The sequence below is a fragment of the Pyrgilauda ruficollis genome, unplaced genomic scaffold (genome assembly GCF_017590135.1).
Source record: "Pyrgilauda ruficollis isolate IOZ18807 unplaced genomic scaffold, ASM1759013v1 scaffold41, whole genome shotgun sequence".
In the NCBI taxonomy this organism is placed as follows: domain Eukaryota; kingdom Metazoa; phylum Chordata; class Aves; order Passeriformes; family Passeridae; genus Pyrgilauda; species Pyrgilauda ruficollis.
In genome coordinates this window covers 4,057,716-4,081,116 of record NW_024525601.1, presented here as the reverse complement: position 1 = coordinate 4,081,116, position 23,401 = coordinate 4,057,716, and the positions used below count along the sequence as shown (strand labels likewise).

Genomic DNA, 23,401 nt, shown 5'->3' with positions numbered 1-23,401 from the left:
ATAAATAAGGCTCTTGCACAGTAGGAGGAGAGTTAGTGGCAATTTCTTGTAGCCTTTTTCTATTTGCCTGCTAACCATAAATTATTAATTCCTGTCCTTTAAAGAGTAATTTCCCTCTTCCATTTCAAGGTGCATTACATATGTATAATTACATATAATTTCTAGAACTGTAAAATTTGAAGTTACAGGATGAATTACAACAATCTAGTGCAGTATAAGGGCATGGAGAAATAGATATGTATCTCCAGTGTTAATCCATATAAATATGATATAACCATGTCAGAGACAGCTGATGACAGAGATGAACTTATGTTGCATATTATATAGAAAAAACTGTCAAAAGGCTGTATTCTTTTCAAGAAATAATGTTAGGCAATAAACTTGCATAACACATGACAAGCAAAGATATATGAAGTTTTAGATACAAAACATGAACAAAACAACTGATGCATTTTAAAAGTCTTAATGACAATACGACAGAAGAATTTTCAGGGTCTACAGAGGATTTGCTGAAACTGTGGGGACCCTACAAACTGTGGGGACTCTTATGGTTTGAGCAGTCAGGTTCTTCATGGACTTAGAGCTGTGATAATGGCATGGGGTTTGGGTTTCCTAATTTTGCCCTCTGTTGGAACTGGTATTTTAATAGAAAAATGCAGTAAAGTGATTCTAGCATGCAGATAAATAGGGCTGTGGGAATGAGTAACTGAAATAATGGTCAATATGTACATTAAGGGTTATTCTATTGTTTGACTCTATTGTAAGCATTAAAACAGTGAGCAAAAACCTTCAAATTAGGCTCAAGAGTGTTACAGTGACAGTCTGCCAAGGTAGCCCAACAGTTTACACAGCTTATTAGGGCACTCCTAGTGGACCTTAAGAGCTTTGTAGACTTTGTACATTTTTTATGGGAAAAAAAAATGAAGGATAATAAGAATTCGAAGAGATTTTAAACAATTGGAGGAGGAATAAAAAGGTTTCTTATTCTCATTATACAACTGGATTTCTGATGCCCATAATAGTTGTTTGACTTGCCTAGGATCACATACAGCAGCTGTATTAAGACTAGTAAATAAATTCAGATAGTCTTTGTTTATATTCAGTTCCTTAGGCCATCTCCCATCTGTGAAATTAATTCTAAAAATGTCTTTAAAGCTTCAGTTATATAAAGCATCAACACTTTAAGAGAGACAAAATAGAGCTGACAGTTCAATAATGAAGTAATCAAGCTTGTTTTCCGTTTGTTTGGAATTTGGAATTACTATGGAATTAGGTGTAATCATAGATTAATAAGTTTCAATAAATGCCTAGATTGTATATGTTAAGTATGTACATGTATATACTCCTGTACGAAGACACCTGAATTCTACGTATGCATCCAATAGGTCCTTCTTGGAAAGTTGTTCTGTAACTTTGAATGTGTCTTTGATTAATTAAAATTTGATTTACAGCATTCCAGCACTGTGGAGTAATGTCCTGATTCAGGAGGTTACCAAAACACATCATTTCATGTAGTTAAGGCTAGATTTATACTTAAGTCTTCTTTGAAATTGTCATTTGTCTAAGTAATCTGAGCATCTTTTATTACCATGCTAATACGTTTTCTTTCTGCTTTCGTGTCTCTTTTTCAACTCTGAAAAAAATTAGTGTATTTATCAGACATTGACACACCATTCCAATTTCAGCAATCCAAATTCAGTAAATACCTATGTTTAATTTCTTACAAAAATTAAAGTACTGTGTTCAGATCTGTATCTCTGCATAATCATTTACATTTGGAACTGGTTTGGAATTGTTAGAATAAAAAGCAGTGTAAAAAAATTTTTTTTTTCCATACACCTTTTTAAATGTCCAAATTTGATGCATTTGAATCCTAGGTTAAAAATAACTGCCATGTGTTCCTTTCTCAATGCAACAGTGAACTATTTATTTATAAAAATTAATTTTTAATTTAATTTCCAAGGCATTGAAATTCTATAGTAGGACTGTGTAACATGAATTATACTTAAATTACATTTCTTTGCGTCTGGAAAATCAGTCTAAATGCTGCCGATAACCAATATGCTTTTGGCACATTTCACTGTAGTGTAGAACTTGTTTTGTGGATTACAGGTAAGAAGACTTTATTCTCTGAAATGTAGAGGTGTGGAAAAGGAATAAGTTAACATTGAACAAGTGGGAAATCTGACTGATATGTAAGAGGAATAGTAGAGTTGTGGCACAGTGCTAGCTCAGTTCACTGAGCTTGAACCCTTTTCAGAGTAGGCAGTCCATCTGTTACATATTAAAGAAAGTAATATTAATTGTAAGACCCAGAGAAAGCTTTTGGATTATAATTGTAATTGGGGTAATTTTGTAAAATTCATTAGCAAGATGATCTCATTTGTACAAATGTAAAAAGTATCACTGGTAAAATTCTGTCAGGTTTCCATTGACCCAGGTGCTCATAATGTGTTAATTTACATCAGAGAAACAGCAGTGTGTGGAAATTGGCCAGCAGATAGGATTTAGTTATTTTTCATTAGCACTTGGACTTTGATGAAGGGGAACAGAAAAGAGTTGTTTGACCTTTCAGTGCTTAAATTATTAAAGAGCAAATAGATTTGAGGTCTAGATGCTTGCAAATCTAATTTGTCTTGTGGAGTAAGGATTAAAAGACATTTCGAGTTTGAAATGGCTCCAGTCAACTTACTTCTTTCTTTAAGGTATCTGAAAATGAGTAGATGGCAGGCATCTAAAAGGTATACAAGGAGTAGTGCATGTAGTATAAATAAATATGGATTTACCACAGGAAAAGGAGCATTTTAATGGCAGATATGTTTCTAAAATGTCTACTGTCTAGAGCTTTAATCACTGAGTGAAAAATAAAGAGAATCCTCATTTCAGCCAGTACTGAACAAGTCATGCTATCTTATCTGGTCTGAAGTTCCTCTTACATTCAGGCCTGCTGCAAGAAAGTAGTAACTTGGTTTACTATCCACCATGCTTTGGTGAAACTGTGGGATTCTTACATTTGCTGCAGTATTAGGCAAGCATATCCAGCTCCACTATCTTGCAGGCATAAATGTTTACATCATCTCCTGCATTTTTTTTCCAATACTCCATTTAAGTTTGCAAATGGTATTGTAGATTCACTGCAAATTAATAGTTAGAGGAGGCAACATGCTGTCTACAAAGTAGCTTGGAGTCCCAGTTCTAAGCAGCTCTCTTTTGTTCTAGAAAATTAATTGTGAAAATCGTGTCAAAAACTGATTTGTAAGAAAATAACAAGATTGTAGTGTAGATATTCCATGGCTAGGTTTTTTACAAATCAGTCCCCACAGGATCAAAGAAACATTGCTGTGGATTGACCTTCATTTACTACTCAGCATGGAATTAATCAACTAATGAAAATGTTTCTGCTTGATATGAAGCAGAATATTTCTTGTTGCACAGAGCTGCAAAATGTACAGGCAGAGGCCTTCAAGTGAACCCTCAAGACATTCCTGTGTCCCTGGCTGTACTGAATTTATGCATGGTTAGATTTCTGTGTGAAGTTCAGCATTAAATTAAAACATTTAAATATGAGTGTCCACTTGTAGATGTCTACATGTGAGCTGAGTATTTAGTTACTGTAATCAATGGAGTCTGAGATGCAATTAAATTGACCTAAAAGTGGACACCTTCTTTCTGTCCAGTTCTCTTGGAACTGTAGATGTGTAGACATCTTCATGAAGGCAGATAGGTTTAAGTGTGTTAACACTGAGCTAAAGCTCAATGCTGATTTTATATTGAAATGCCTGATTTTATATTGAAATAAAATCAGGCAGAAGGAAAGGTGCATTCTCAGTATTAACTTTCTGGGCATTTTTTGTGGGCATAGAAGTCCAGCATCTCCTATTGGAGATGTTAGATCTCAAAAATACAGTCAACAAGATCTGTGGCACATGATCAGTAAGTCTGGTAGAAAAACAGTTAAGGTGATCAAGAAAATAGGCATTTTCTGCCCCTTGGTGATATTTGACTATAAAGACTCTGCAGACCTTAAATGGTGGTGTCATAGAAACATGGAATAGTTTGGGTTGGAAGGGACTTTCAAAGATTATCTAGTCTGACCCCCTAATCTGGTCAAGGGACGCCTGCCTTCCCCTCCACCAGGTTGCTTAAAGCACCATCCCTTCCAGAAGGGAAGTAGCCTCAGCTGTGCAGGGATATAACTAAGCCAATAAACCCTGTTGGGTCCAGACTGAGGTGGTCCTGCAGAGGCTCAGCCCATGTGTCTCTGTACTTCGGGCAGAATCTTCTGTAAACGTAATTCTCTACCTATGGATGGTGGAACAGTAACATGTCAGAAGACTGTGGATATTTCGTCTTTAAGAAGCTTCCTATACAGAGATTGCTGGTTTTTATGAACTGTCAGCTTGAGAGATCATAACTTGTACTGGATGTAGATGATACGCAAAAATGTGGACACGTTGCCACTTTGACATTAATTATCTAGACTGACTTGTTTACTGGGATTCAAGATTCCAGGAGACAAATACTGATTAAGAATCACTGGTCCCCAGTGAAGCAATAAACTTGTAAGCCAGTCCTCTTTAGAGACATGGACCTCCCACATCACGAATTTAAAAGCACTGACTCAGTCTTTTACAGCAACTGCAAGGGTATAATGATTACACTGTTTGCATATACAGCAGAAATTGCAATTTCTTTGTTCCTGTTTGAATGTCCATAGCACCTTTACAGTGCAGAGGGATGGACTGTTCTCTGTCGGTCTCAGTACAGCAGAGACTGCAAGTGCAACCTGACTTGCTTTGCAGAATGCAGAAACTGAAAAATATGGCTATCTATGAGATGTGTGGAAGTGCTTTGCTGAGTGATAGTAACTTCCATCAAAAAGTGTTTTATACTTGCTCAGCAGTAGTCAGTATGCCACTGAAATTTTATTTTGTGCTTTTATAAATACTTATAATGTCAACAGTTAAGCAAATACTGGTCCCTGTCTCTCTGTAATTTATGTCTTCATTTTTATCTTAGTACTAATTTAATTTCATTTAGGTAAGATAACAGGTTAGAGAAGGGACTCTGTAGCTTTATGCTTGCTTTGGTGAACAAAATAATACTTAATTTCACATTTTAGCACTGATTAAACACACTTTTTCTGTACCAGAGTTTGAACAGGAAAATGTTCTGTGCATTCATTTGTGTGAAAAGTTGTGGAGTGTATGGCTATTTTTGTCTTTCCAGAGCAAAATGAATTTGAAAGCGTGAATCTGTTCCACAAATTTATACACCTGAATATTAAAATGTCATTTTTTTCCTGTGTTCTTTGCTTTTAACAGTTGTTTTTTTCCAGTAAATACTGGTACACAGTTACAGTTTTAGGATGGTTTGACTGCCCAAGTTTTAAAATAACCACTGTTTCTTTTGTTCCTTCCTTTCTACATTCTTAGTGTCTATCAAATCGTTGTTGAGGAAGAGCGCCCACGGAGGACCAAAAAGACAACTGAAATCCTGAAGTGCTACCCAGTGCCCATTCATTTCCAGAATGCCTCACTCTTGAATTCCCAGTACTACTTTGCTGCAGAGATTCCAGCCAATGGTTTACTAGCTGCTCAGCCTTTCACTATTGGTGATAACAAAACCTACAGCGGTTTCTGGAATACTCCTCTTCTTCCTCATAAGAGCTACAGCATCTATTTTCAAGCTGCTAGCAGAGCCAATGGGGTAGGTCTTGCAACAGACGTGATTTTATACAGTGTTTGTGTGTAAATAAATGGTTGGCATCAACTAGCAGGATGCCCAATTTAGTTGCTAATGAGAAAATGAAGTAACCATGAAATTTAACACACTGAGTTTAAAAAACAGCAGTTTTCCTAACACAATATTGCTTAATGATTAAAGGTTACAGGAAAGAGGAGGGGAAAACCACATATTTTGTCAGTAGTGAGCAGGCAAAGTACTATGTTACCATTCTGTCTTGTTGCTAAAACCTGTCCAGTGACTATGTTTGACTGGCTTTTTTTCTTCCTTTTTGGTTTTTTTCTTGCTTTGAACAAGAAAATGTTGTGATTTCTTTCATTACATTTAAGCCAAACACGATTGTGGGTTTTAGCACATCTGTCTTGGCATGTCCAGTCCTATTACCTTAGTTTGTAACATCTTGATCTCCCTTTTTCTCATTTGGTTGTCCTGATTGAATTAGAAGTCACTTTTTTTTTTTTTTTTTTGTCCCTTTCTACAAACAAAGTAAAAGGAAAAAGTAGATGGAACTGAAATGAAAAGTGTGTAAAAAGATCCTCACACATCATGTTTCATCAGACTAATTCTTCCTGGAATTGTTTTCCATTTCCTGGACAGACCTACCCAGAGCCCTTCAATTCTTGATAAGCTTTGGCTGTCAGTGCTGACAGCCTGGAAATGTTTTCTGCCAGAAACCATAATGCACCCTCATTCGCAGTGCACCGACAGTGCACAAATGTGAAACACCATTGATTATTTTTTCTTCCTAAAGTTGTCTAACATGATACCTCAAACTATTCTTTCTGTAAGAAAAAGAAAAATCTCCCAAGGTCATTATGTTGCCAGAGATAAAAAGCTGAACACTTGCCTGTGCTCCTGTGAATATCTTTCACATTTTCTACTTTTAGAAGAATCTTAAGTGAAATGTTTACATACCATACCCAAGCAGTGCTTGTCCATATTATGAAAGCACTTTGGAGTTAGCTAATAAGCAATTAAATATGGAATGAGGCACATTCTACTCTGACATTTTATCAGTACTTTTAAGAATAGAATAATGGATGACTTTCTCTGTCTAAAAACACAAGATGTGACCTTCTTCCTCTTTGTTTGACACAGGAAACTAAAATCGACTGCGTCAGGGTAGCCACAAAAGGTATGTTGGGATTATGTCATGTATTCTGTACTTCAGCTTGTTGACCTTCCACTCACATGGTATTGGAAACTTCCAGAACTGTTTATATTGCTAAAACAGATCACTAAACATATTATAGAATTTTCATAGAATCATTTGCATCCTTAGCTGAGATTTAGGAAATTTGCTTGTTTGTTTGTTTGTAATCATAAATTTATTAATTACTTTTGGTTGTCTGCTTGAACACAGGGCTTTTAAAATATATGCTCTGGGTTTTTATATGATCTCAAAATAAATATTTTGTACTTACATACACAGGTATATGTATTTATATAGTGGAGTTGTAAAATTGCCAATTGCAGAGTACATGCTGGCAGCTTATACATCTGTAGTGAAAAATTGCCCCTTACTTGTAAGCAATTACCTTAACTTAATTGCTGTATAAAAGAGAAGTGGAGAAATCATGTTCTTCATTTTAATGAGACAGATCAGCTATATTTACTCATCTGTCAGCAGATGATACTACCATTTGTGAGACAAATATGTATAATTGAGACAGTACTGGCTATAGGTTTTGTCTCCAAACAGTGAAACATAAACACATTGCTGATCTATTTATCTTTGGGCGCTAGATCTATCTGTGATTATCTTTGTAGTCTCACCTTTTTAGTACCTTTAGCTGGTGGCAACTTAAAAGCCTGAAAAAGAAGTGATAAAATAGTACAATTGACTTGGAGATGGCAGTAGAGGAACAGGAAAAAACCTGCTGCTGTGAGTAGTAACAGGTAATACCACCTGGTAGTTTGGGCACCTGGCAAGAGCATAAAACAAAAACTGCTTCATCTCTATACCACTGCACCCTGCAGGACATCGTTCTTGTCTCAGTGACTAATGGAACTGATTCCACCATGATTTCCTTTACATGTAGACTTCACAATTTCATCACCACCTCTATGTCTAAATGGGATGAGAATGTCATTACTTAAAAGTAACAGAAATGTTAGCATAAAGTTACCGCTGTTGAAAGTTTGTATACTCCCTAATTTGACAAATACATTTTCATGCCTCTTCAAACTGATTCCTGGCTTCTTCTCTTTTCCAAACCAAAGGAAGTAGTTTTAATTTGAATTTACTAACTGATTACTAAGCCACAGAAATCGTTCAAATATCTGAACTCAATCCAAATATAATACAGATGAGTTTAATTCCAGATGCAAGTGAAATCCTGTATTGTTTTCAAGTAGCTTCAGAGTTATCAGGGGTGAACTGGGGTACATCAGAAATCATAATAGATGATTGGAGGAATGGATTTTAAATTTTTTGAAGATTTGTATTCCTGATCACTAATGGATGTTCAACTATTTAAATTACTTGACTGACTGAAAATTTTTACTCTCTCATTTGAGAAGCGAGGGTAACTTTGTGGATCAGAGTAGCTCCCATAGCAACAAGCTACTTTGAGCTAACCCATTTGGCAATGGAGATGTGAGAAATGCAGCTTTTATTTTAAAAAAATCTCCCTACATTCCTGTTTTGAAAGCATAGTTCTGATTTTTTCATAATAAAATAATGTTAGAGGTTGTTGTGAAGACATTTTTTAAAACCAGAGGTAGCCTTGATGGTATTTTTAGTCCCTGGTGCACAATTTTCTTGGGGGATACTGTAAAGCACTGACTTCCATTATTTGAAATGGAATGCTTGTATTATATTTTTAATATGTATTAATTTAAAAAGATTAAATTAAGACCATAACATATTTTAATATGATACTAAAAGTAGCTGTCTGCGCAGATGTTTTCCCTTTGGATCTGACTGATATACTTCAAGGAAAAGCAGAATTCTCTGCCCTCTCTGGACCTTCCACATTTGCATTAGAAGCAAACAGCAAAAATGCTCTGTGTGTAGGTCAGAAATCACTATACCTGCACTGGAACAAGACATAAAGTTGTCCTCTCCCAATCTCCTCTCCTTCTGTTTAATCCCCATGAACAGCGCAGTACATTCACGTTGTTTGTACCTCAGTAAGCAAGGGCTACTCTGGCTACTCTGCCAGATTTCTTCCACTTAAACACCATTTTCCACTGAGCTTTGAGACTACAGTGTAGCTACTAGACAGTAAGCTACTTAAGCTCTCTGTGCTTGTTATGTCCATCTATTTACGTGCTGTAGTGCTCCTGACAAATAAGATTGGGAATGCTCTCCAGCACTACATTTAGTTCTCCCATACTAGTAAGATTCCTGAAATATTTGTAATCTGGGCTTCTCTTATCTCAGGAGTTCAAGTTCAGTGGTTTTAAAGCTAGAGGAAGTGCTCCAGGCCACTCATGTATAAAACTGGTGCAATCTTTTGAATTGAGGTCTGATCCTGAAAATACCTACAGCCTTGTGTAGGCCATCGGAATCAGTAGACATACTGTAGATTTTACTTTGTATGTGAAAAGACATACGGTTTGATAGAATCACAGAATATTCTGAATTGCAAGGGATCATCGAATCCAGCTCTTAAGTGAACAGCCTGTGGGGATTGAACCCACAGCCGTGGTGTTCCTAGCACCATGCTCGGACCAGCTAGGCGCTAATCAAGTCAATCATGTACCTGCTTTTGCACACAGAGAATAATCTCATTGACTGCTTCACAACTGTTCCATCCTAAAGTAGACATGTAGGTATTTTACTGGATAAAGGCCTGTGCCATTCCTAGGATCAAGAGCCCTTCCTAAGATCAAGGTCACTCAGGGCAACTTTCAAACTGCTCCACTGAACCAGCTGAGATTGGCCAAGCCACCTCATTATGGTTAGCCTATTTGAAGTCTGAGGACCAATATGGGGATTCAGAACATGTCACGAGCAGAGTTGTCACGTGCTAGTTATATTCCCTTTAATTATCTCACCTCCAGATAATACAGTTGTTGGTGCCCTTAAGACCTTCTTAAGGTCACTGAGAATTAGTTTTGTCAGTGTCATGCAATCTTCATTCCATGGCCCACCATACACTTTCTAATTTTTTGTAAAAATAAAAACACGTAACTGTAATACAGACATAATGTTCATGTCCCAGATCCAGCAGAACTGTTCTGTACCTTGAGTGCCCTCTTCCCTCCCGTTGATGTCAGCAGGAATAATGCATGTGCTTTACTGCCAAGCATGTGCTCGACTAGCAGACATTAAAACCTTGTTGCTGTATGAGAGACCAAGTGCAGCAGATAGCTTATTATCATATTGACAGGTTTCCTATTAGAAGGGTACAGCCTATCTCCAGAAAAGGGCAGCCTAATTCTACTGGATCCAATGCATGTCTGGGGTCAGTAGCTAGATAATACTTTTTCATTCCATCAAGTGTATTTTAAGCAACCTCAGTTTGTACCCTTTTAGAAAATGATCTTGTTTTATGACCATTACATTTTTACACATGAAACCTTTGTTAAATGTGTTCTTTTAGAGATCATATAAAAATCCTGATTGCAGTGGTTACAAGTATAAATTACTTGTATGAGAATGTTTGATTTTGTAGAGGTGAAAGTTCTCCTTCTGCTTCTGATGAAGTCAGAGGAAGCCTTTGCCAGTGACTGTTAGTAGAAGGATCATACAGCACATTATTATGATGTGGAGTCTCCTGATCTCAGTTTTCTGTAGAGAAAGGCTTCTGGGACCTCTGTGACTATTTGGTGTATATACAAATGGGGAGACTGCAGGGTTTCCACTCCCATTATTTTTGACAAGATAATTAAACAAACAAACAAACAAAAATCCGGAATAGCTTTTTGTGCCAGTGGTAATAAAGGTTGTCATATATTGCTTGAAATATGGCTTTCATATTCCTACTCTTTCTTCAAGCTAAATGATTGTAAAATCTCAACAGACTAAGTTGAAAACATTCCAAAACTCCTCCAAGTTTATTACTATCAACTTTGTGGTGGTTTGTGATTTATATTAAGATTATATTTCCCGATATGACTTACAACACTGTCTGGATAGAAACATCTTGATTAGCTCCTAGGAATGCAGTTCTCAAGAGGGAGGCATCATTGTTCTAATTTTGCGATATTGGAAGGCTTTCATTAATTATGAGAGAGAAAAGGATATTATAATATTTTAAATCCAATAGCAACACCACTCTAGAAGCTACTATCAACACTGCATTTCAGTGTTGCAGAGGGATATTTCCAAATATTATGCAGCAGCAGTTTTGAGTTTAATTGTCTGCAGATGGTAGATGATCTATTTTCCTCTCTCGCTGCCACATTTCTAATAGCACCCAGGCTGTTCTATGTAAATGAGTGATCTTTCATATAATTTTGTCCTTAATTTTCCAATATTTTTTCTTTGCATCATTCTCCAGCTGCATCGTGTTGGATCTGACCTTTTAATTTTTTTAATATTCCTTAATATATATGTATCACAGCGTGCTTAACCATTTAGAGGCAATTATAGAACTGCTGGAAAACAAAGAAATAACAGATTTTATTAATGTGAGCCACAGTAATAGTTGTCTGTAGCAGGGAGTGGTTGTTATAACTCTGAAAAATTGTTGTTATACTCAGAAAAGTATGGATATTTCAGGGCACAAACAAGTCAGGCTTTTCATCTTTTTCTTGTGAAGTTGAAACTCAGACCTGGGACAGTTACACGCATACCTCATTAAAGGTGTGCCACCTCTCAGCGGTCATTCTTTGTATGCTGAACATTAAGTATATGTGTAGTGTGCACATTTTAGAACAGTGACCCAAGTGAGTACAAGAAAAGTTAATCTCAACTAGCTCAAAAATGCTTTACATAAAAATTGTCTTTAAAAAATTATAGGAAAAATATAGTATTATGAAATAGGAAAATAAAAATGAAACTACTTCAAAATAAAAATGAAGCTACCTCAAATTACTTGGAGAAGTTGATATTAGAGTACTCTGAATAATCAGCTTGTTTTCACTTAGGAAGCTTAGTGCTGTGACTAGCAGAGCCAAAGAGCCTCCAGTTTCCTCAAATGCAGTAAATAATGTGCTTTGAGTTCTTTTCCTGAAGGAATTTCACATGCAACAGCTTATTAATTTGCAGAATAACCACACTAACAACTAAAGATGAAAAGGAACTTGTGGGAGTTTTTTGGTTTTCATTTGTGAAGTTCAGACAATAAACAACTGACCAAATTCTTCTTGCTGGCGTAGCTTCAGTCTGGCTTTTTTTTCCCTCATGCATGCTGACCTGGAACTCTTCCTTTGCCTTAGCTGCGATAATCGTGACTCAGCTTACAACACCATACATTCGCATCGCCCCTGCTGCAGGCGACGACCAGCTAACAGGTCAGATGTTCAAGTACAGACAAGTCATCATGCCCATTCTGTCTCTTTTTCTTTGGCTCCTTTTCCCTGACAGTTTTTTCCTTCTCTGCTCATAAAGTTTCCTGTGTTAAAAGTTCCTTTCTGTTTATAATTTTTTTCCTCAGCTCCATTGAACTCAGTGGTGTGCTTGGCACCAAAACTCAAACAAACGTCCCTGTATGTACAACTCCACTGCATGTGCCCATTGTGTGTGTGATTTTGGAGTGTTCCTTCAAGCCTCATGTTGTAGAGATCTCATCTTGCTCCACTCATAAATTAAATGAAAGTTTGAATATAGATATATATCTGTGTACCAGTTTATTTTTTTTCTCTGTTATTAGATCAAGACACTAGAATTTCTAAATAATTGAGGCTCAAAACTTGCATGTGCAAGTTAAGATAAAGATGTAGTATTAGTGGATTCAGGTTTTTTGTCCTGTGTAATGGTAGGAAGATCATGTCTTCTGGCAAAATTTCAATATGAAAGAAATTAAAATAAAAAAATAAAGTAGATCCTTTTTATTATGTCATACATGAGTTCTAGGATTAAAGTAAAACAACCTAGCATGTGACATGAGAATGAGCAAGAGTTGAGGATTTAAAATGTAATTGTCAAAGTAAACTCAGTATTCAAGTGGAACCATTATTCGGCTGTATATGGCTTGAAGGATGGCTTAGAATATGCTAGAAAACCTTTATGAACCGGGGGAAGTGATTGATCTTGTCAGAAACCTGTGTCTAAAACCTTTCAGGGATTTGCAAGCTTTTTTTTTTTTCAAAGAGAACCACAGAGCATTAAAAGCTCTAGAACCTGAGGTGATGAAATATCTAATGGGCGAAATAAACCTAGTCCACCAGCTTTTAGTGTATGATAAATCTTTGCCTTTTTGAAGAATATTGGCATAGTTCCTTGGGAAAGCACATTGTTACTATGCTGCTACCAGGGTGTCTAAGAGATGAGTTCAAATGTCTGGTATCTGGATACTGCTACAGTAAATAAGAGGCAGTTAAATGATCCAGTTTAAGATAAGAGGATTAGTGACATGTCTGCTGTGGCTTTTAATTCTGGTGTATGTGTTATAATAACAAAGCTGAGTGATCCATAATGCCCAAGTTACCTTGTCAATCAAGACAAAATTGCTGCATGTATACTTCTATTTTCTAATGACATATGAACTAACCAGAATAACATACTTATATGATGCCATTAAGTAGCTTGTTCTTGTTACTGCTGCTTGGCAGAAGCTGTGTCTGCGTACATTTTTATACCTCAGTTAATTTTTACTTGACAATTCAAATAAAGCATTGAAGAGACAGGATCTCTTCCATATCCTTGAACTTCAACAATTTTTGATTTCTTTATCAGAGGATTCAAATAAGCTCCTGTATTTTTCCATGTGGAGATTGAAATGTTTCTCTTCTCGTGTTTTGTTTTTTTTTAATTTGTTTCAATGCAAAACTGGATGGCTATAGGTAATGCTGGAGACATGCCTGTTCCACAAGAAGATGGTCACAGTATTTAACAGTGAGATAAAAGAGATATGGCTACATAGGATAGCTGGCTAACATAGGATTTATTTCATTGCTTTGTCACTGGTGGCATTGGCAGTCTGTGGTTGTCTGTCAGATCTGTGAAATTTGTTTCCTTTTTCTTGAAAAGAAAATAAAAATCTTCTACCAGAATCTAATTATGGAGTGAAAAAGAACATATCAGATTATACCTGCCAACAGCATTAATAGCTATTTGTGAAATGTTTTAGAGAGCCTTTGAAATACCCTCATCATCTTCCAACCCCACCCCATGCTTGAAAGACTGTGCTCAAAAGGAAAGAAACATCTTCCTCCTCATTTGCCACAACTGCAGTAACAAGCAGAGAAACCTCACCCGGCCCACATGGTTGTCCCATGACAGCAACAAGAATTCCTGTTTATCTAGGGAGACATTCTGTCTAGGAGTCCTTTGGGCAGGCTTTTCAACTTGAGGGCAGTACAGCAGTAATGGGATCTGCAGTGCCCATGAGAAGCACAAAGGGTTTCTTAAAGGAGGTTTACAGAAACTGGACCACACATGAGGGAGCTGAAAGTGATACACATTGTCCCCACATTTTTCCTATAAATTTCAAGACTGTGGAAAGGATTTCCCTGTAAAAGGATTTGTTTATGTGAAAGTACAGGGCTGTTTCTAACTGTAGTTACCGCAAGCCCTACAGCTGTAACTGTTAAATGTCACTTAGCATTTTCTCTTCAGTGCTTTTTCCTCACTTCTTTGCTCAGAACCAAAGTAATTATATTTGAGATCAAGAAATTACTTTCATCTTTTAGCATTTGAGGAGATACATAAGCGGCAGTGGGAAGGTCAAGGATGGCATTTTCGGGTTTCTTTACATTGGAAGTTGATGCTTCTTGCATAATGAAAATTTAAAATCTTGGCTGCGTTCCTGAATATCGTTACCAAATTTGAAAGGTCTTCCTCTTCACAAATATCATGATAATACAGCTCAGCTTTCAAGCCAATTCTGCTTGCACTCATTTCCTCCATCCTCGTCATCATTGTCTTGCCTCTTACTGGTGCAGTTGATAAACAGTGCATTATTAATTTCTCTTTGTCCTTCCTTTCTCCTTTCTTTTTCATATAAAAATAACAGGTCTACCATTTAAAGGATTACGGGCTAGTTTCCCTAAATATCTGGACAGCCATTCCAGGTTGGCTTTGCAGCCTGTTGCAAAGAGAACTTTTCCTTGCAGTTGCACTTAAATACCTAAGTGTAGTTGTCCATAAGTTATAGCATAAGATATATGCTATTTGTGAAATGTATTAGAGAGCTAATGCTTTTATACTTAGTGTAAAAGCAACTGTGTGATTTTGACTCTTAGAAGCCAAAACAGGGAAATCAATGTTTGGCCAATACATAATTATCAGTGATCCAATAATGTAGTAGCTAAAGAATTCAAATTTGAGGGATAGTGTTTAGCTTTCAGTGTTACCTTACAAAAAGTAACTAACTTGAAATCTACTCAATTGACCCTGTTCTTCAACAGACAGAAAGTACCTAATATCTTATACCTGTGTGCAAGGAAGAAGATTATGTATACATGAAGCATAGTAGTACTCATGATACTGTCTCCATGTTTTCATAACAAATACGGTTTAACATACAATTGAAATAATGTAGAATGTTATCAAAAAACTTACCACATAAAAATGTGATTGTATGGTCTTAACTTCAAAGTCGAATAAAAAATCCATCTTTTTGAGAAATACTGAAATCATTTGCAGTTTGTTTCAGTATTTTGTAAGAGACACTTCATCTAATAGGTTTAAATTGGCCATATTTGGTATTCACTTGGCCCTCATATATTTTGTTCTCTGCATTCTGATAAAATAGCATGCTTGGAATCATGATTAGGGTGTTCATTCTGTCAGGCATTTTCTTAATTGTTGAAATATGTCTGAGCTACTTGTGTTTGAATTAAAGTATTTCCATTTGTGATTTAGTGGAGCAGCCACTACTTTGCTGGATGTTATTAAGACTGATTTCCATAGAACGCCCTTTTTACGACCCATTGTAATTACACATCCAGCTGCAAGAGAGAGCTCAGTATTGTACATTCTTCATACGTGAACATCTTGGTACAAATCAAATGCAGCAAGATCTGTCAGAAGTTTTGTAAAGTAACTGATACTTAATGATTGGGAAGATTTTTCTTTTTTTTTTTTTTGTAAAAGATAGGGGCAAAAGTTTAAAACATTAGTTTTATCCTGCACACCTTAAGGTCTAGATGATCACCATATTTTATAAACAAGTTAAAAGCAGTCATAAAATAATCCCAGTCAGTTTCTTCTCCCTTATGAAGTTAGCACCATAGTAAAATATACCCATTTCTTAAGATGTGCAATCAGTACATAGCAAGACTTATTGCAGTGTCTGGGTCACATTCTGTTCTCAGCCATTCCTCTGTAAAAGTGAAAAAAATAAACTGAAATCTTTGATTGATTAAATCGCAATTTCATGGAATTTTTTTATGTCAAGGGATTTACTCCAGTTTGTACTGTATTACTGAAAACACAGTTTGTTTATTAACGCAAAAACCAACTGCATAAATTTGAGAAAGAGTGTTTTGCTATTTACCTTGATTGTTTTGCTTTACAAGCATCTGAGGTATAACAACATGTACTGGACAGACTTTCACATTCATTTTTTCTCCATCCTGGATCATGTAACATTGATTTAGATGTACTCTGACATGCTAAAACTTGAAGTGCTATTTTGGGCAATGTAGAACCCACTATTTCCTAGTTGAGTCTGTAATAACAAGCTTATGTGCAGACATGTCTGTCTGCAGGTTCAATACATTATTTTACAAGTTTATTCTTGTTTTGATACTTCTGGACAACATTTGCATTAGTTGGAGTTGTGGATAGTTATCCGGGGAGAATAAGCACCTGTGTGCTGTAAAGTCAAAGCCATATTGCAGTGCTGTTGCAAGATCAAGTGACAAGGAAAGCAGAATGAGAATGGATCTGAGTCTCCAAAGTGAAATTCTAAGTCTATTTTTATGTGATGGCCCCAACGATTGCTGTACCAATTGTTCAAGGATTCTGGTCCTCTTGCTCAGCCGGACAGAATGCAAAACAAGGAAATGTTCCTACTTTCTGCAGCACTGGCTGGATGCATTTCAATGGGCTGAGGTGTCACTTGTGATTTATTGCCCATTTTTGTTCTTTTATGTGTTATATTTGTCATTTTTGCAGTGACAGTTTCATCTATAAAACAGCATAGTTACAAGAAAATGTTAAGAGGATACAGGAGTGCCATGGGAGCTGCTGTTTCCTTTTCTCCCTTTTATTTCCCCTAGTACAGAGTCAAATGTCAGGTTTTCTGTAAGACAGTGCAGCCAAAGCATCTATGCTTTTAAACATAAGTACATTTTCCACAGAGCAACTGAAAAAGAGCTGAAGTTAAACAATAAGACAAAGAAGGCCTAAAAATAATGCTAATAACATTTCCCAAATGGTGAAATAAACCATAATACAAATGCAAGCCATTGCCACCTGTACATAATAAAGAGCCCAACTTGATTAGAAGTCAGTTATCAGTGTGATTATATTAGTTATATTAAATATTCCACTTCTTGTCTTAAAATAATAGTTCCTTTAATGTTCTTTGGAAATGGGACCTTTCAAACTCCCCTGCCTAAGTAGAACAATAGGGAGAATAAACTGCAGGGTCATATCAGCAGTTTTTCTCTGGCCACTGATGCTCTGGTTGGCCAGGGGGGTGTGTGTTCTTCAGCTGTCCTGGCATTGCATCGCCAGAGCCACTGTGTTACAGACCTGGGACAGGAACAGCTGGAGAAGATCCCATGAACTAGAAGAACGTATCAACCTTTCCCTACCCTTTAGGAAGGACAAGTAGCCTAATTAGGTGTGTTTTCCACTGTAGAAACAGTTTGTCTTTTATTCAGGGCAGTTAAAAAGTTGCCTGCCACAGAAGTAGTCAGTCATTGCAGGAACTGTGTTACATCCCCCAAGTACAAAATCAATCTGGATCTGGAAGTTTGAGTATTCCAGTTCATACCTGAGAGAAAAATATTATTCCAAGTGTCTAATATCTCTTTTGTGACAACAGTCATCCAAATTTAATGTAAGCCACTAAAGATGGGTCTATTTGGCTCACCCTAGCTTGAAAACTAATCTATTCTCTTAGTAACGTGTAATCTTCGTGTCAGGATCTCTGTGAGGCTGTTTGAGGTTGAGCTGGGAGGAGAGGCAGCTTTTCTTAATCACATTACAGAGAATGGAAGCATAAAACCCAGTCATGAAAGTAATTATATGAATGAAATGACCAGGATAAATTCTTAACAAACTGAAGGAATCTCTGCCATCTGTTTACTACTGATACTGGTCAGTATCACACCTACTTCAAAATGTTTCAACATCAGCAATGTACAGCAAACAGAAAAACTGAAACAATGCAAAAATAACAGTAGGTAATTTTTAGAGCATAGCTGTCATATAGTGTGTTACATCTGTATTAAAAAAATATGCCTCTGATTTTTACATTTGAAACAGAGTTTTGTATGTATCACAATGAAAAATTAAGGAGAGACAAGGGAAGACAAAGAAACTCAGAGATTAAAGTAGCAACTAAAAAACCCTGTGAATTTCACTGTTTCCCATCTGTAGTTTTTGACTGTATTCATAAAATGCTAAGCAATTTGAATTTTAAGTTTAAAGTGTGGGACCAGATGTGGGTAAAATAATCTGTAGTTCTTGGAGACTGCAAATCTGGTGTTTGTACCACTGGAGAGTTTGGCAAATGTTTAAGGCAATATTATGTGGACTGCCTGTATTTTAATGTGAGCATTTAGATGTGCTACAGTTAAACAGAGCAGTGCAGCAAAGAGGAGAGTAATACTGTCAAGCAAAAGATTTCAAAAAAAATTTTAAGCAAAAGTTACAGAATGTACTGTCTTGGGCAAAATAACGTTGCAGCAATTCACTCCGTTGAGTTTCATTGAAATAGCTCAAATCTGAATAAGTCAGATCTGTCTTCTTGGAGTGACAATTCAGCACTGTGCAAGCCATAACTGTAGTTATTGACAAGTTTTTAACATCTTCTTCAGACAATCTATTGAACATGTTCTCTTCTGCACTAAAGGGAGTTTGACTGCAAGAACCAATGATTTTAGAGCTCTGAGAAAGGCACTCAGGTGTATCTGTGCATTTTCAAGTCTTCATTTTTCAAGAATTTTGAATTTTCATTTCCTTCCCTTTATCTGATTTTCTAGCAGTGCTGAGCACTAAGGAGTTTTTGTGTACATAGAAAATTTCCGTGCAAATGAAAGTTGAGTCACAATTTTCCATAAAAGTGAACAGAAGTTGGTGTCTTGCATGGTTTTAAGCTGTCAAGAGGGGAAATAAGTACTGTCAGGTTCTGTTTAAACTTTTGAGTTCACATTGGAAGCACAAAGTAAAAAACAGAGGAAAAATTGTAAATTCTAATTGGTCAAAAGCAAACAAAGTATTCTATAAACTTTTTTGAAGCAAAATAATTGCACTTTTCAGTATGCTGTCATGGAATTAGACTGCTTCTGATTATGAGTCAATGTGTCAATAATTAAAAGAGCTGATTATAAAAATGACTGTTCAAGGCATTCTTAATCAAGTATGACAAGTGGAGATATTCCTTTAACCCCTAAAACCTCCAGGAAATAACTGAAAATCAAAATGTAAATCAGTGATAACTGTTCAGAGGAGGCCTAGTCTGTTCTTGTCCCTGTACTAGAATATTGGTGCATTCAACAATATTTCGGTCTGAATAGGTTTTTTTATTGGCAATACTATAAAAATTTCTGAAATGTGAACAAAAGAACTGCTACACTGTATTGGCACAAGGACAGATTTAGAATTCTGTGGAATTATATTTCCTTTGTTGTGCTGATTCTGCTTTCCAGTTCCTCTAGCTGACCTTCCTGCCCTGAAACAGTGTTGACTCTGAAATGCTTTAAAAGAAAAAAAGTTTTGAGTCTTTTTTCCTGCTTTTTATAAATTTATCACAAACATATTTTTCTATATTCTGTTTCTTCATGCATCATTAAATGTATAATTCCATTTATTTGTGGAATTATCATTTGTAGAATTATTTATAATTCCATTTATTTTGTTATGTTCATAGCTATGTTATGTTTTCTTCCAGGAAAATGTGTGGGTAGTGAAAAATGAGACGTAAATTCCAAGTGTGATTGTTTTTGAAGGATTTCTGTAGAATCCTTCAAAAGGATTGCAGTGTGAAGGGAGGTTGGTAGTGGAAGTCACCAGGAATGTAAGCCTCATCTGTGAGCCAGTGGCAGCGCAGGCCAAAACATCCATGAGTGTTCAGACCTCCCACAGGGATGCCTCTACTGCATTACCCTCTGCCCCTCTCCTCCTAATGGCAAAGTAACCAAGCCTTCACTGACTTTCCATTTGGGACTGTTCATTTGTGTTCCTCCGCTTAAGTCCTTGGCTGACAGCCAGATCAGAAGATGATACCTCACTCTGCTACTTCTTGCCCATAGCTTCAGGTTGCTTTGTTCCCATGCTGGATGTGTTCCCTTGCCTTCAGGGATGGAAAATAAAACACCTGTGTTTGTCCAGTGTTGATGACTCTCTGTGTGTTGAGGGACGAGGCTTGACTCCATTTCAGAAGGCTGATTTATTATGTTAAATATTATATTAAAATACTACATTAAGACTATACTAAAAGAACAGAGAGATCAGAAGGCTACAACAAGAACAGAACAGAATAGAATAACAAAATCCTGTGACTGCTCACAGCCTTGGCACAGGTGGCTGTGATTGGTCATCCATGGAAAACAATCCACATGGACCAATCATGGATGCACCTGTTGCATTCCACAGCAGCAGATAGTAATTGTTTACATTTCTCTCCTGAGGCTCCTCAGCTTCTCAGGAGAGGAAAAATCCCAGCAAAGGATTTTTCATAATATCATGGCTACAGTCCAGGCCAAAAGCATCTACTTTTGTAGCTGAGTTTCACCCTGAGTAAGTCAGCTCTAGAAACATTACTGTGATTTGATTTCACGTCTTCCCTGCTTGTTGGAAGCCAACTGAGTACTAGAAAACCACATTTTATCTCCCCTGAAGAGGGAAGAGTCCTCTTCAGTCTTCAAATCCACACCTTTCTGTTTCTAGAAAACAGCTGAAATAAATTCTCAGTGGTGTCTGATATTTCTTGTCATGTCTCAGTATACTTTCAGGAGTAGATCTAGTGTTGAAAGCATGGGAGTCAGCAAGAGTTCTCCTTGGTGAAATAGGTGAAAGTCACATACATTTGTGGGGCTGATAGTAAATTGTCCACTTCTTCTAGAGGGATGGCCTGAAAGTGGTGCTAACTTGCTTAAAAAATGTGTTAGGTATAGACAGGATCAATCCAAACTGTCTGCTTTCATTTCCTTAGAGCTGATTTGAGAGAGTTATTCTTCTACCATGAGTACTGTTGGTTTGAGGTTGTGTAGAGAACCATAAAATCAAATGTTTCAGGTCTAAAGGCTACCCTTGTTATACATTATGTACCTCTATGACTTCTTGTTCACAGAAGTCAGGGCTATAAGATGCAACTGCACTTCCAATGGCTGCAAGTGGGACATCTTTCACAGAGCATCAGCTGGGAACAAGCCCTACATTCAAAACCTGCCATTTCAGCTCTTGTTGGTGCTTCCCTTCTCAGACCTCCTCATCCCTATTCACTATGATACCTACATGCATACAGCCAATATGATGCAAGTGTATTCTCATTTCTCCTCAGTCAGCCTTGATTAGAAATGTGTGTCTCATCATATTGGTCATTGTTGTGTTTGTGTAGTCAGAGAGTAGTTGGTAAAGAAGCCCAGTTTCATCTTTCCACAGAAGTCAGGAGGATTTCAACTTTTATTTCAATGGTGGGAGCTGTTTTCAGTTATGCTGCCGTGGCTTTTCCATTTGTTGGCATAGAGGTCTGTGGTGTGTTCCATTGTGGCTGCTTCTTTGGCCACACATAGTGAGTACTTATAAATATGTAGCCATCCTTTTTTTCTTCATAAAATAGACTAAAGTGTGTGGAACTACCCTTTAGGGCCATTTGAAAGCTTAAGGTTCTAAAGACTTTATATTTTTTTTTTTTCCTTAGTAAATTATTTATTTACTATATCCATATATTTACTCCAAGAAGGAGATACACTGTGTCTGTATATTTGAGACTTGTTAATAATTTCTGGTTATGGTACAGCTATTGAGTGTGCTTTAAACATCCCTTAATGATCTCAATGCTGTTAAAGTGTGAGGGCTTATGCTTTTTTCTCAAATGAATGAGGGCCTCCAACTCCTTGGGTGCCCACAAGAGAGGAAAATTTTTATGAATTTTAATTATTTAAGTTTCTTTGCTTAAAAGAAAAAGGCAAAGAGGAGCTAGTACAAGGGATGGTGGCTTTGTTTCAAATGAGAAATGAGCTGTTTATCAAACTTGCTTGCTTAAGTTGGTTTTTTTTTAAAAACCACAGTCTCCAGAAAAAATCCAGTCTAAATAGTCTGGATTAAAATCCTGTTAAAAATAGATTGTGATGAGACCAATAAATTGGGATGAGACCAAAAATCAAACTGGGAACTTCATTTGTTTTAGGCGTGTTTTGTAAAGAATGTTGTTATTCCCGACAACCAGAAATGCCGATATTTGACCAAAATAGCCTTCCTCCTGCTCACATACACCAACATGAGTCATCCACCAGTGATAGTCAGTTAAATGAGTTGTATTCATCAGTGAAATAGTTCTTTGCATGTCTTTTTATGCAGTTCTTTGTCACTTATATTTACATTTTCCTAAAGAATATCACAAACAAAATTAATAATTCATAACTATTGTTACACAGCAGAGCCTTGTTTTGATACTCCCTTCTTACCACAGACCTTCTAAAAAGTCTGTATTTTCCTGTATTTAAAAAACACCATATAAAAAACATGCCAAATCAATCAATAGTGGTCCTCAGGAAATACAGAAACCTTTTTCAGGGCAAAGAGGATCTGTACACAGCAATATATATTGTGATGATAATCATAAATTGCAAGGAAAATACTCTCCTGCTAAATTGTAAGTGCTGCTTGCCCTCCTTTCCCAGACTTCAAAAAATAGATTGGTGAGCACATCATAGGAGGGAAAGTCAGACTGTGTTGATTTCAACACTTAACTCCTATGCTTAACAAAATAGAAGGAAAACATTGTCTCTGCCATGTTGAAAAAGCAGTTTATACATGAGCATTTCCAAGAGAAACCAGGAACAAAAAGGAAGAATATTGTAAAAAGAGGAGTAAACAGACCTTACTCTTGCCACATTTCCAAAACTAATATATTCAAGACAGGGACTAGAGAGAAAACTGAAAAAATGCTGATCAAAACCACCTTCTGGCACAAAGTGTACCCTGCCCAACAACACCTCATAACTTCTACCATATGGACAAAAACCTGCAGTTTTGAAGGAGAACGAGGAGCACTGATTGGAAAGCTAACAATGAGGATGGCAAGGGAGAACTCACTCTTCTAGCTGGAGTTCTACCAGGAGTAATAAAACAAAGACTTTGTTAGCAGATACGTGCTGGCTAGCAGATGAGGACTGAATGCCAGTCACTTAGAGTATAAACAGAAGAGCCAGGGTGGTAATTAATTTCATCTACAGATCTGTATTTGTTTTGGGTCTT

General features: G+C 36.6%; 1 protein-coding gene across 8 annotated transcripts in view; it reads left to right on the top strand.

The window, feature by feature from the left end:
• The window catches only part of PTPRM (protein tyrosine phosphatase receptor type M), a 437,865-nt gene that overhangs the window by 258,025 nt on the left and 156,439 nt on the right, over nt 1-23,401 (top strand). For all 8 annotated transcript variants that reach the window (XM_041477609.1, XM_041477608.1, XM_041477613.1 and 5 more), the window contains exons 12-13: nt 5,436-5,709; nt 6,844-6,880. In XM_041477609.1, coding sequence (XP_041333543.1) covers nt 5,436-5,709; nt 6,844-6,880 — 311 coding nt within the window. The remainder of the gene's footprint in view (nt 1-5,435; nt 5,710-6,843; nt 6,881-23,401) is intronic.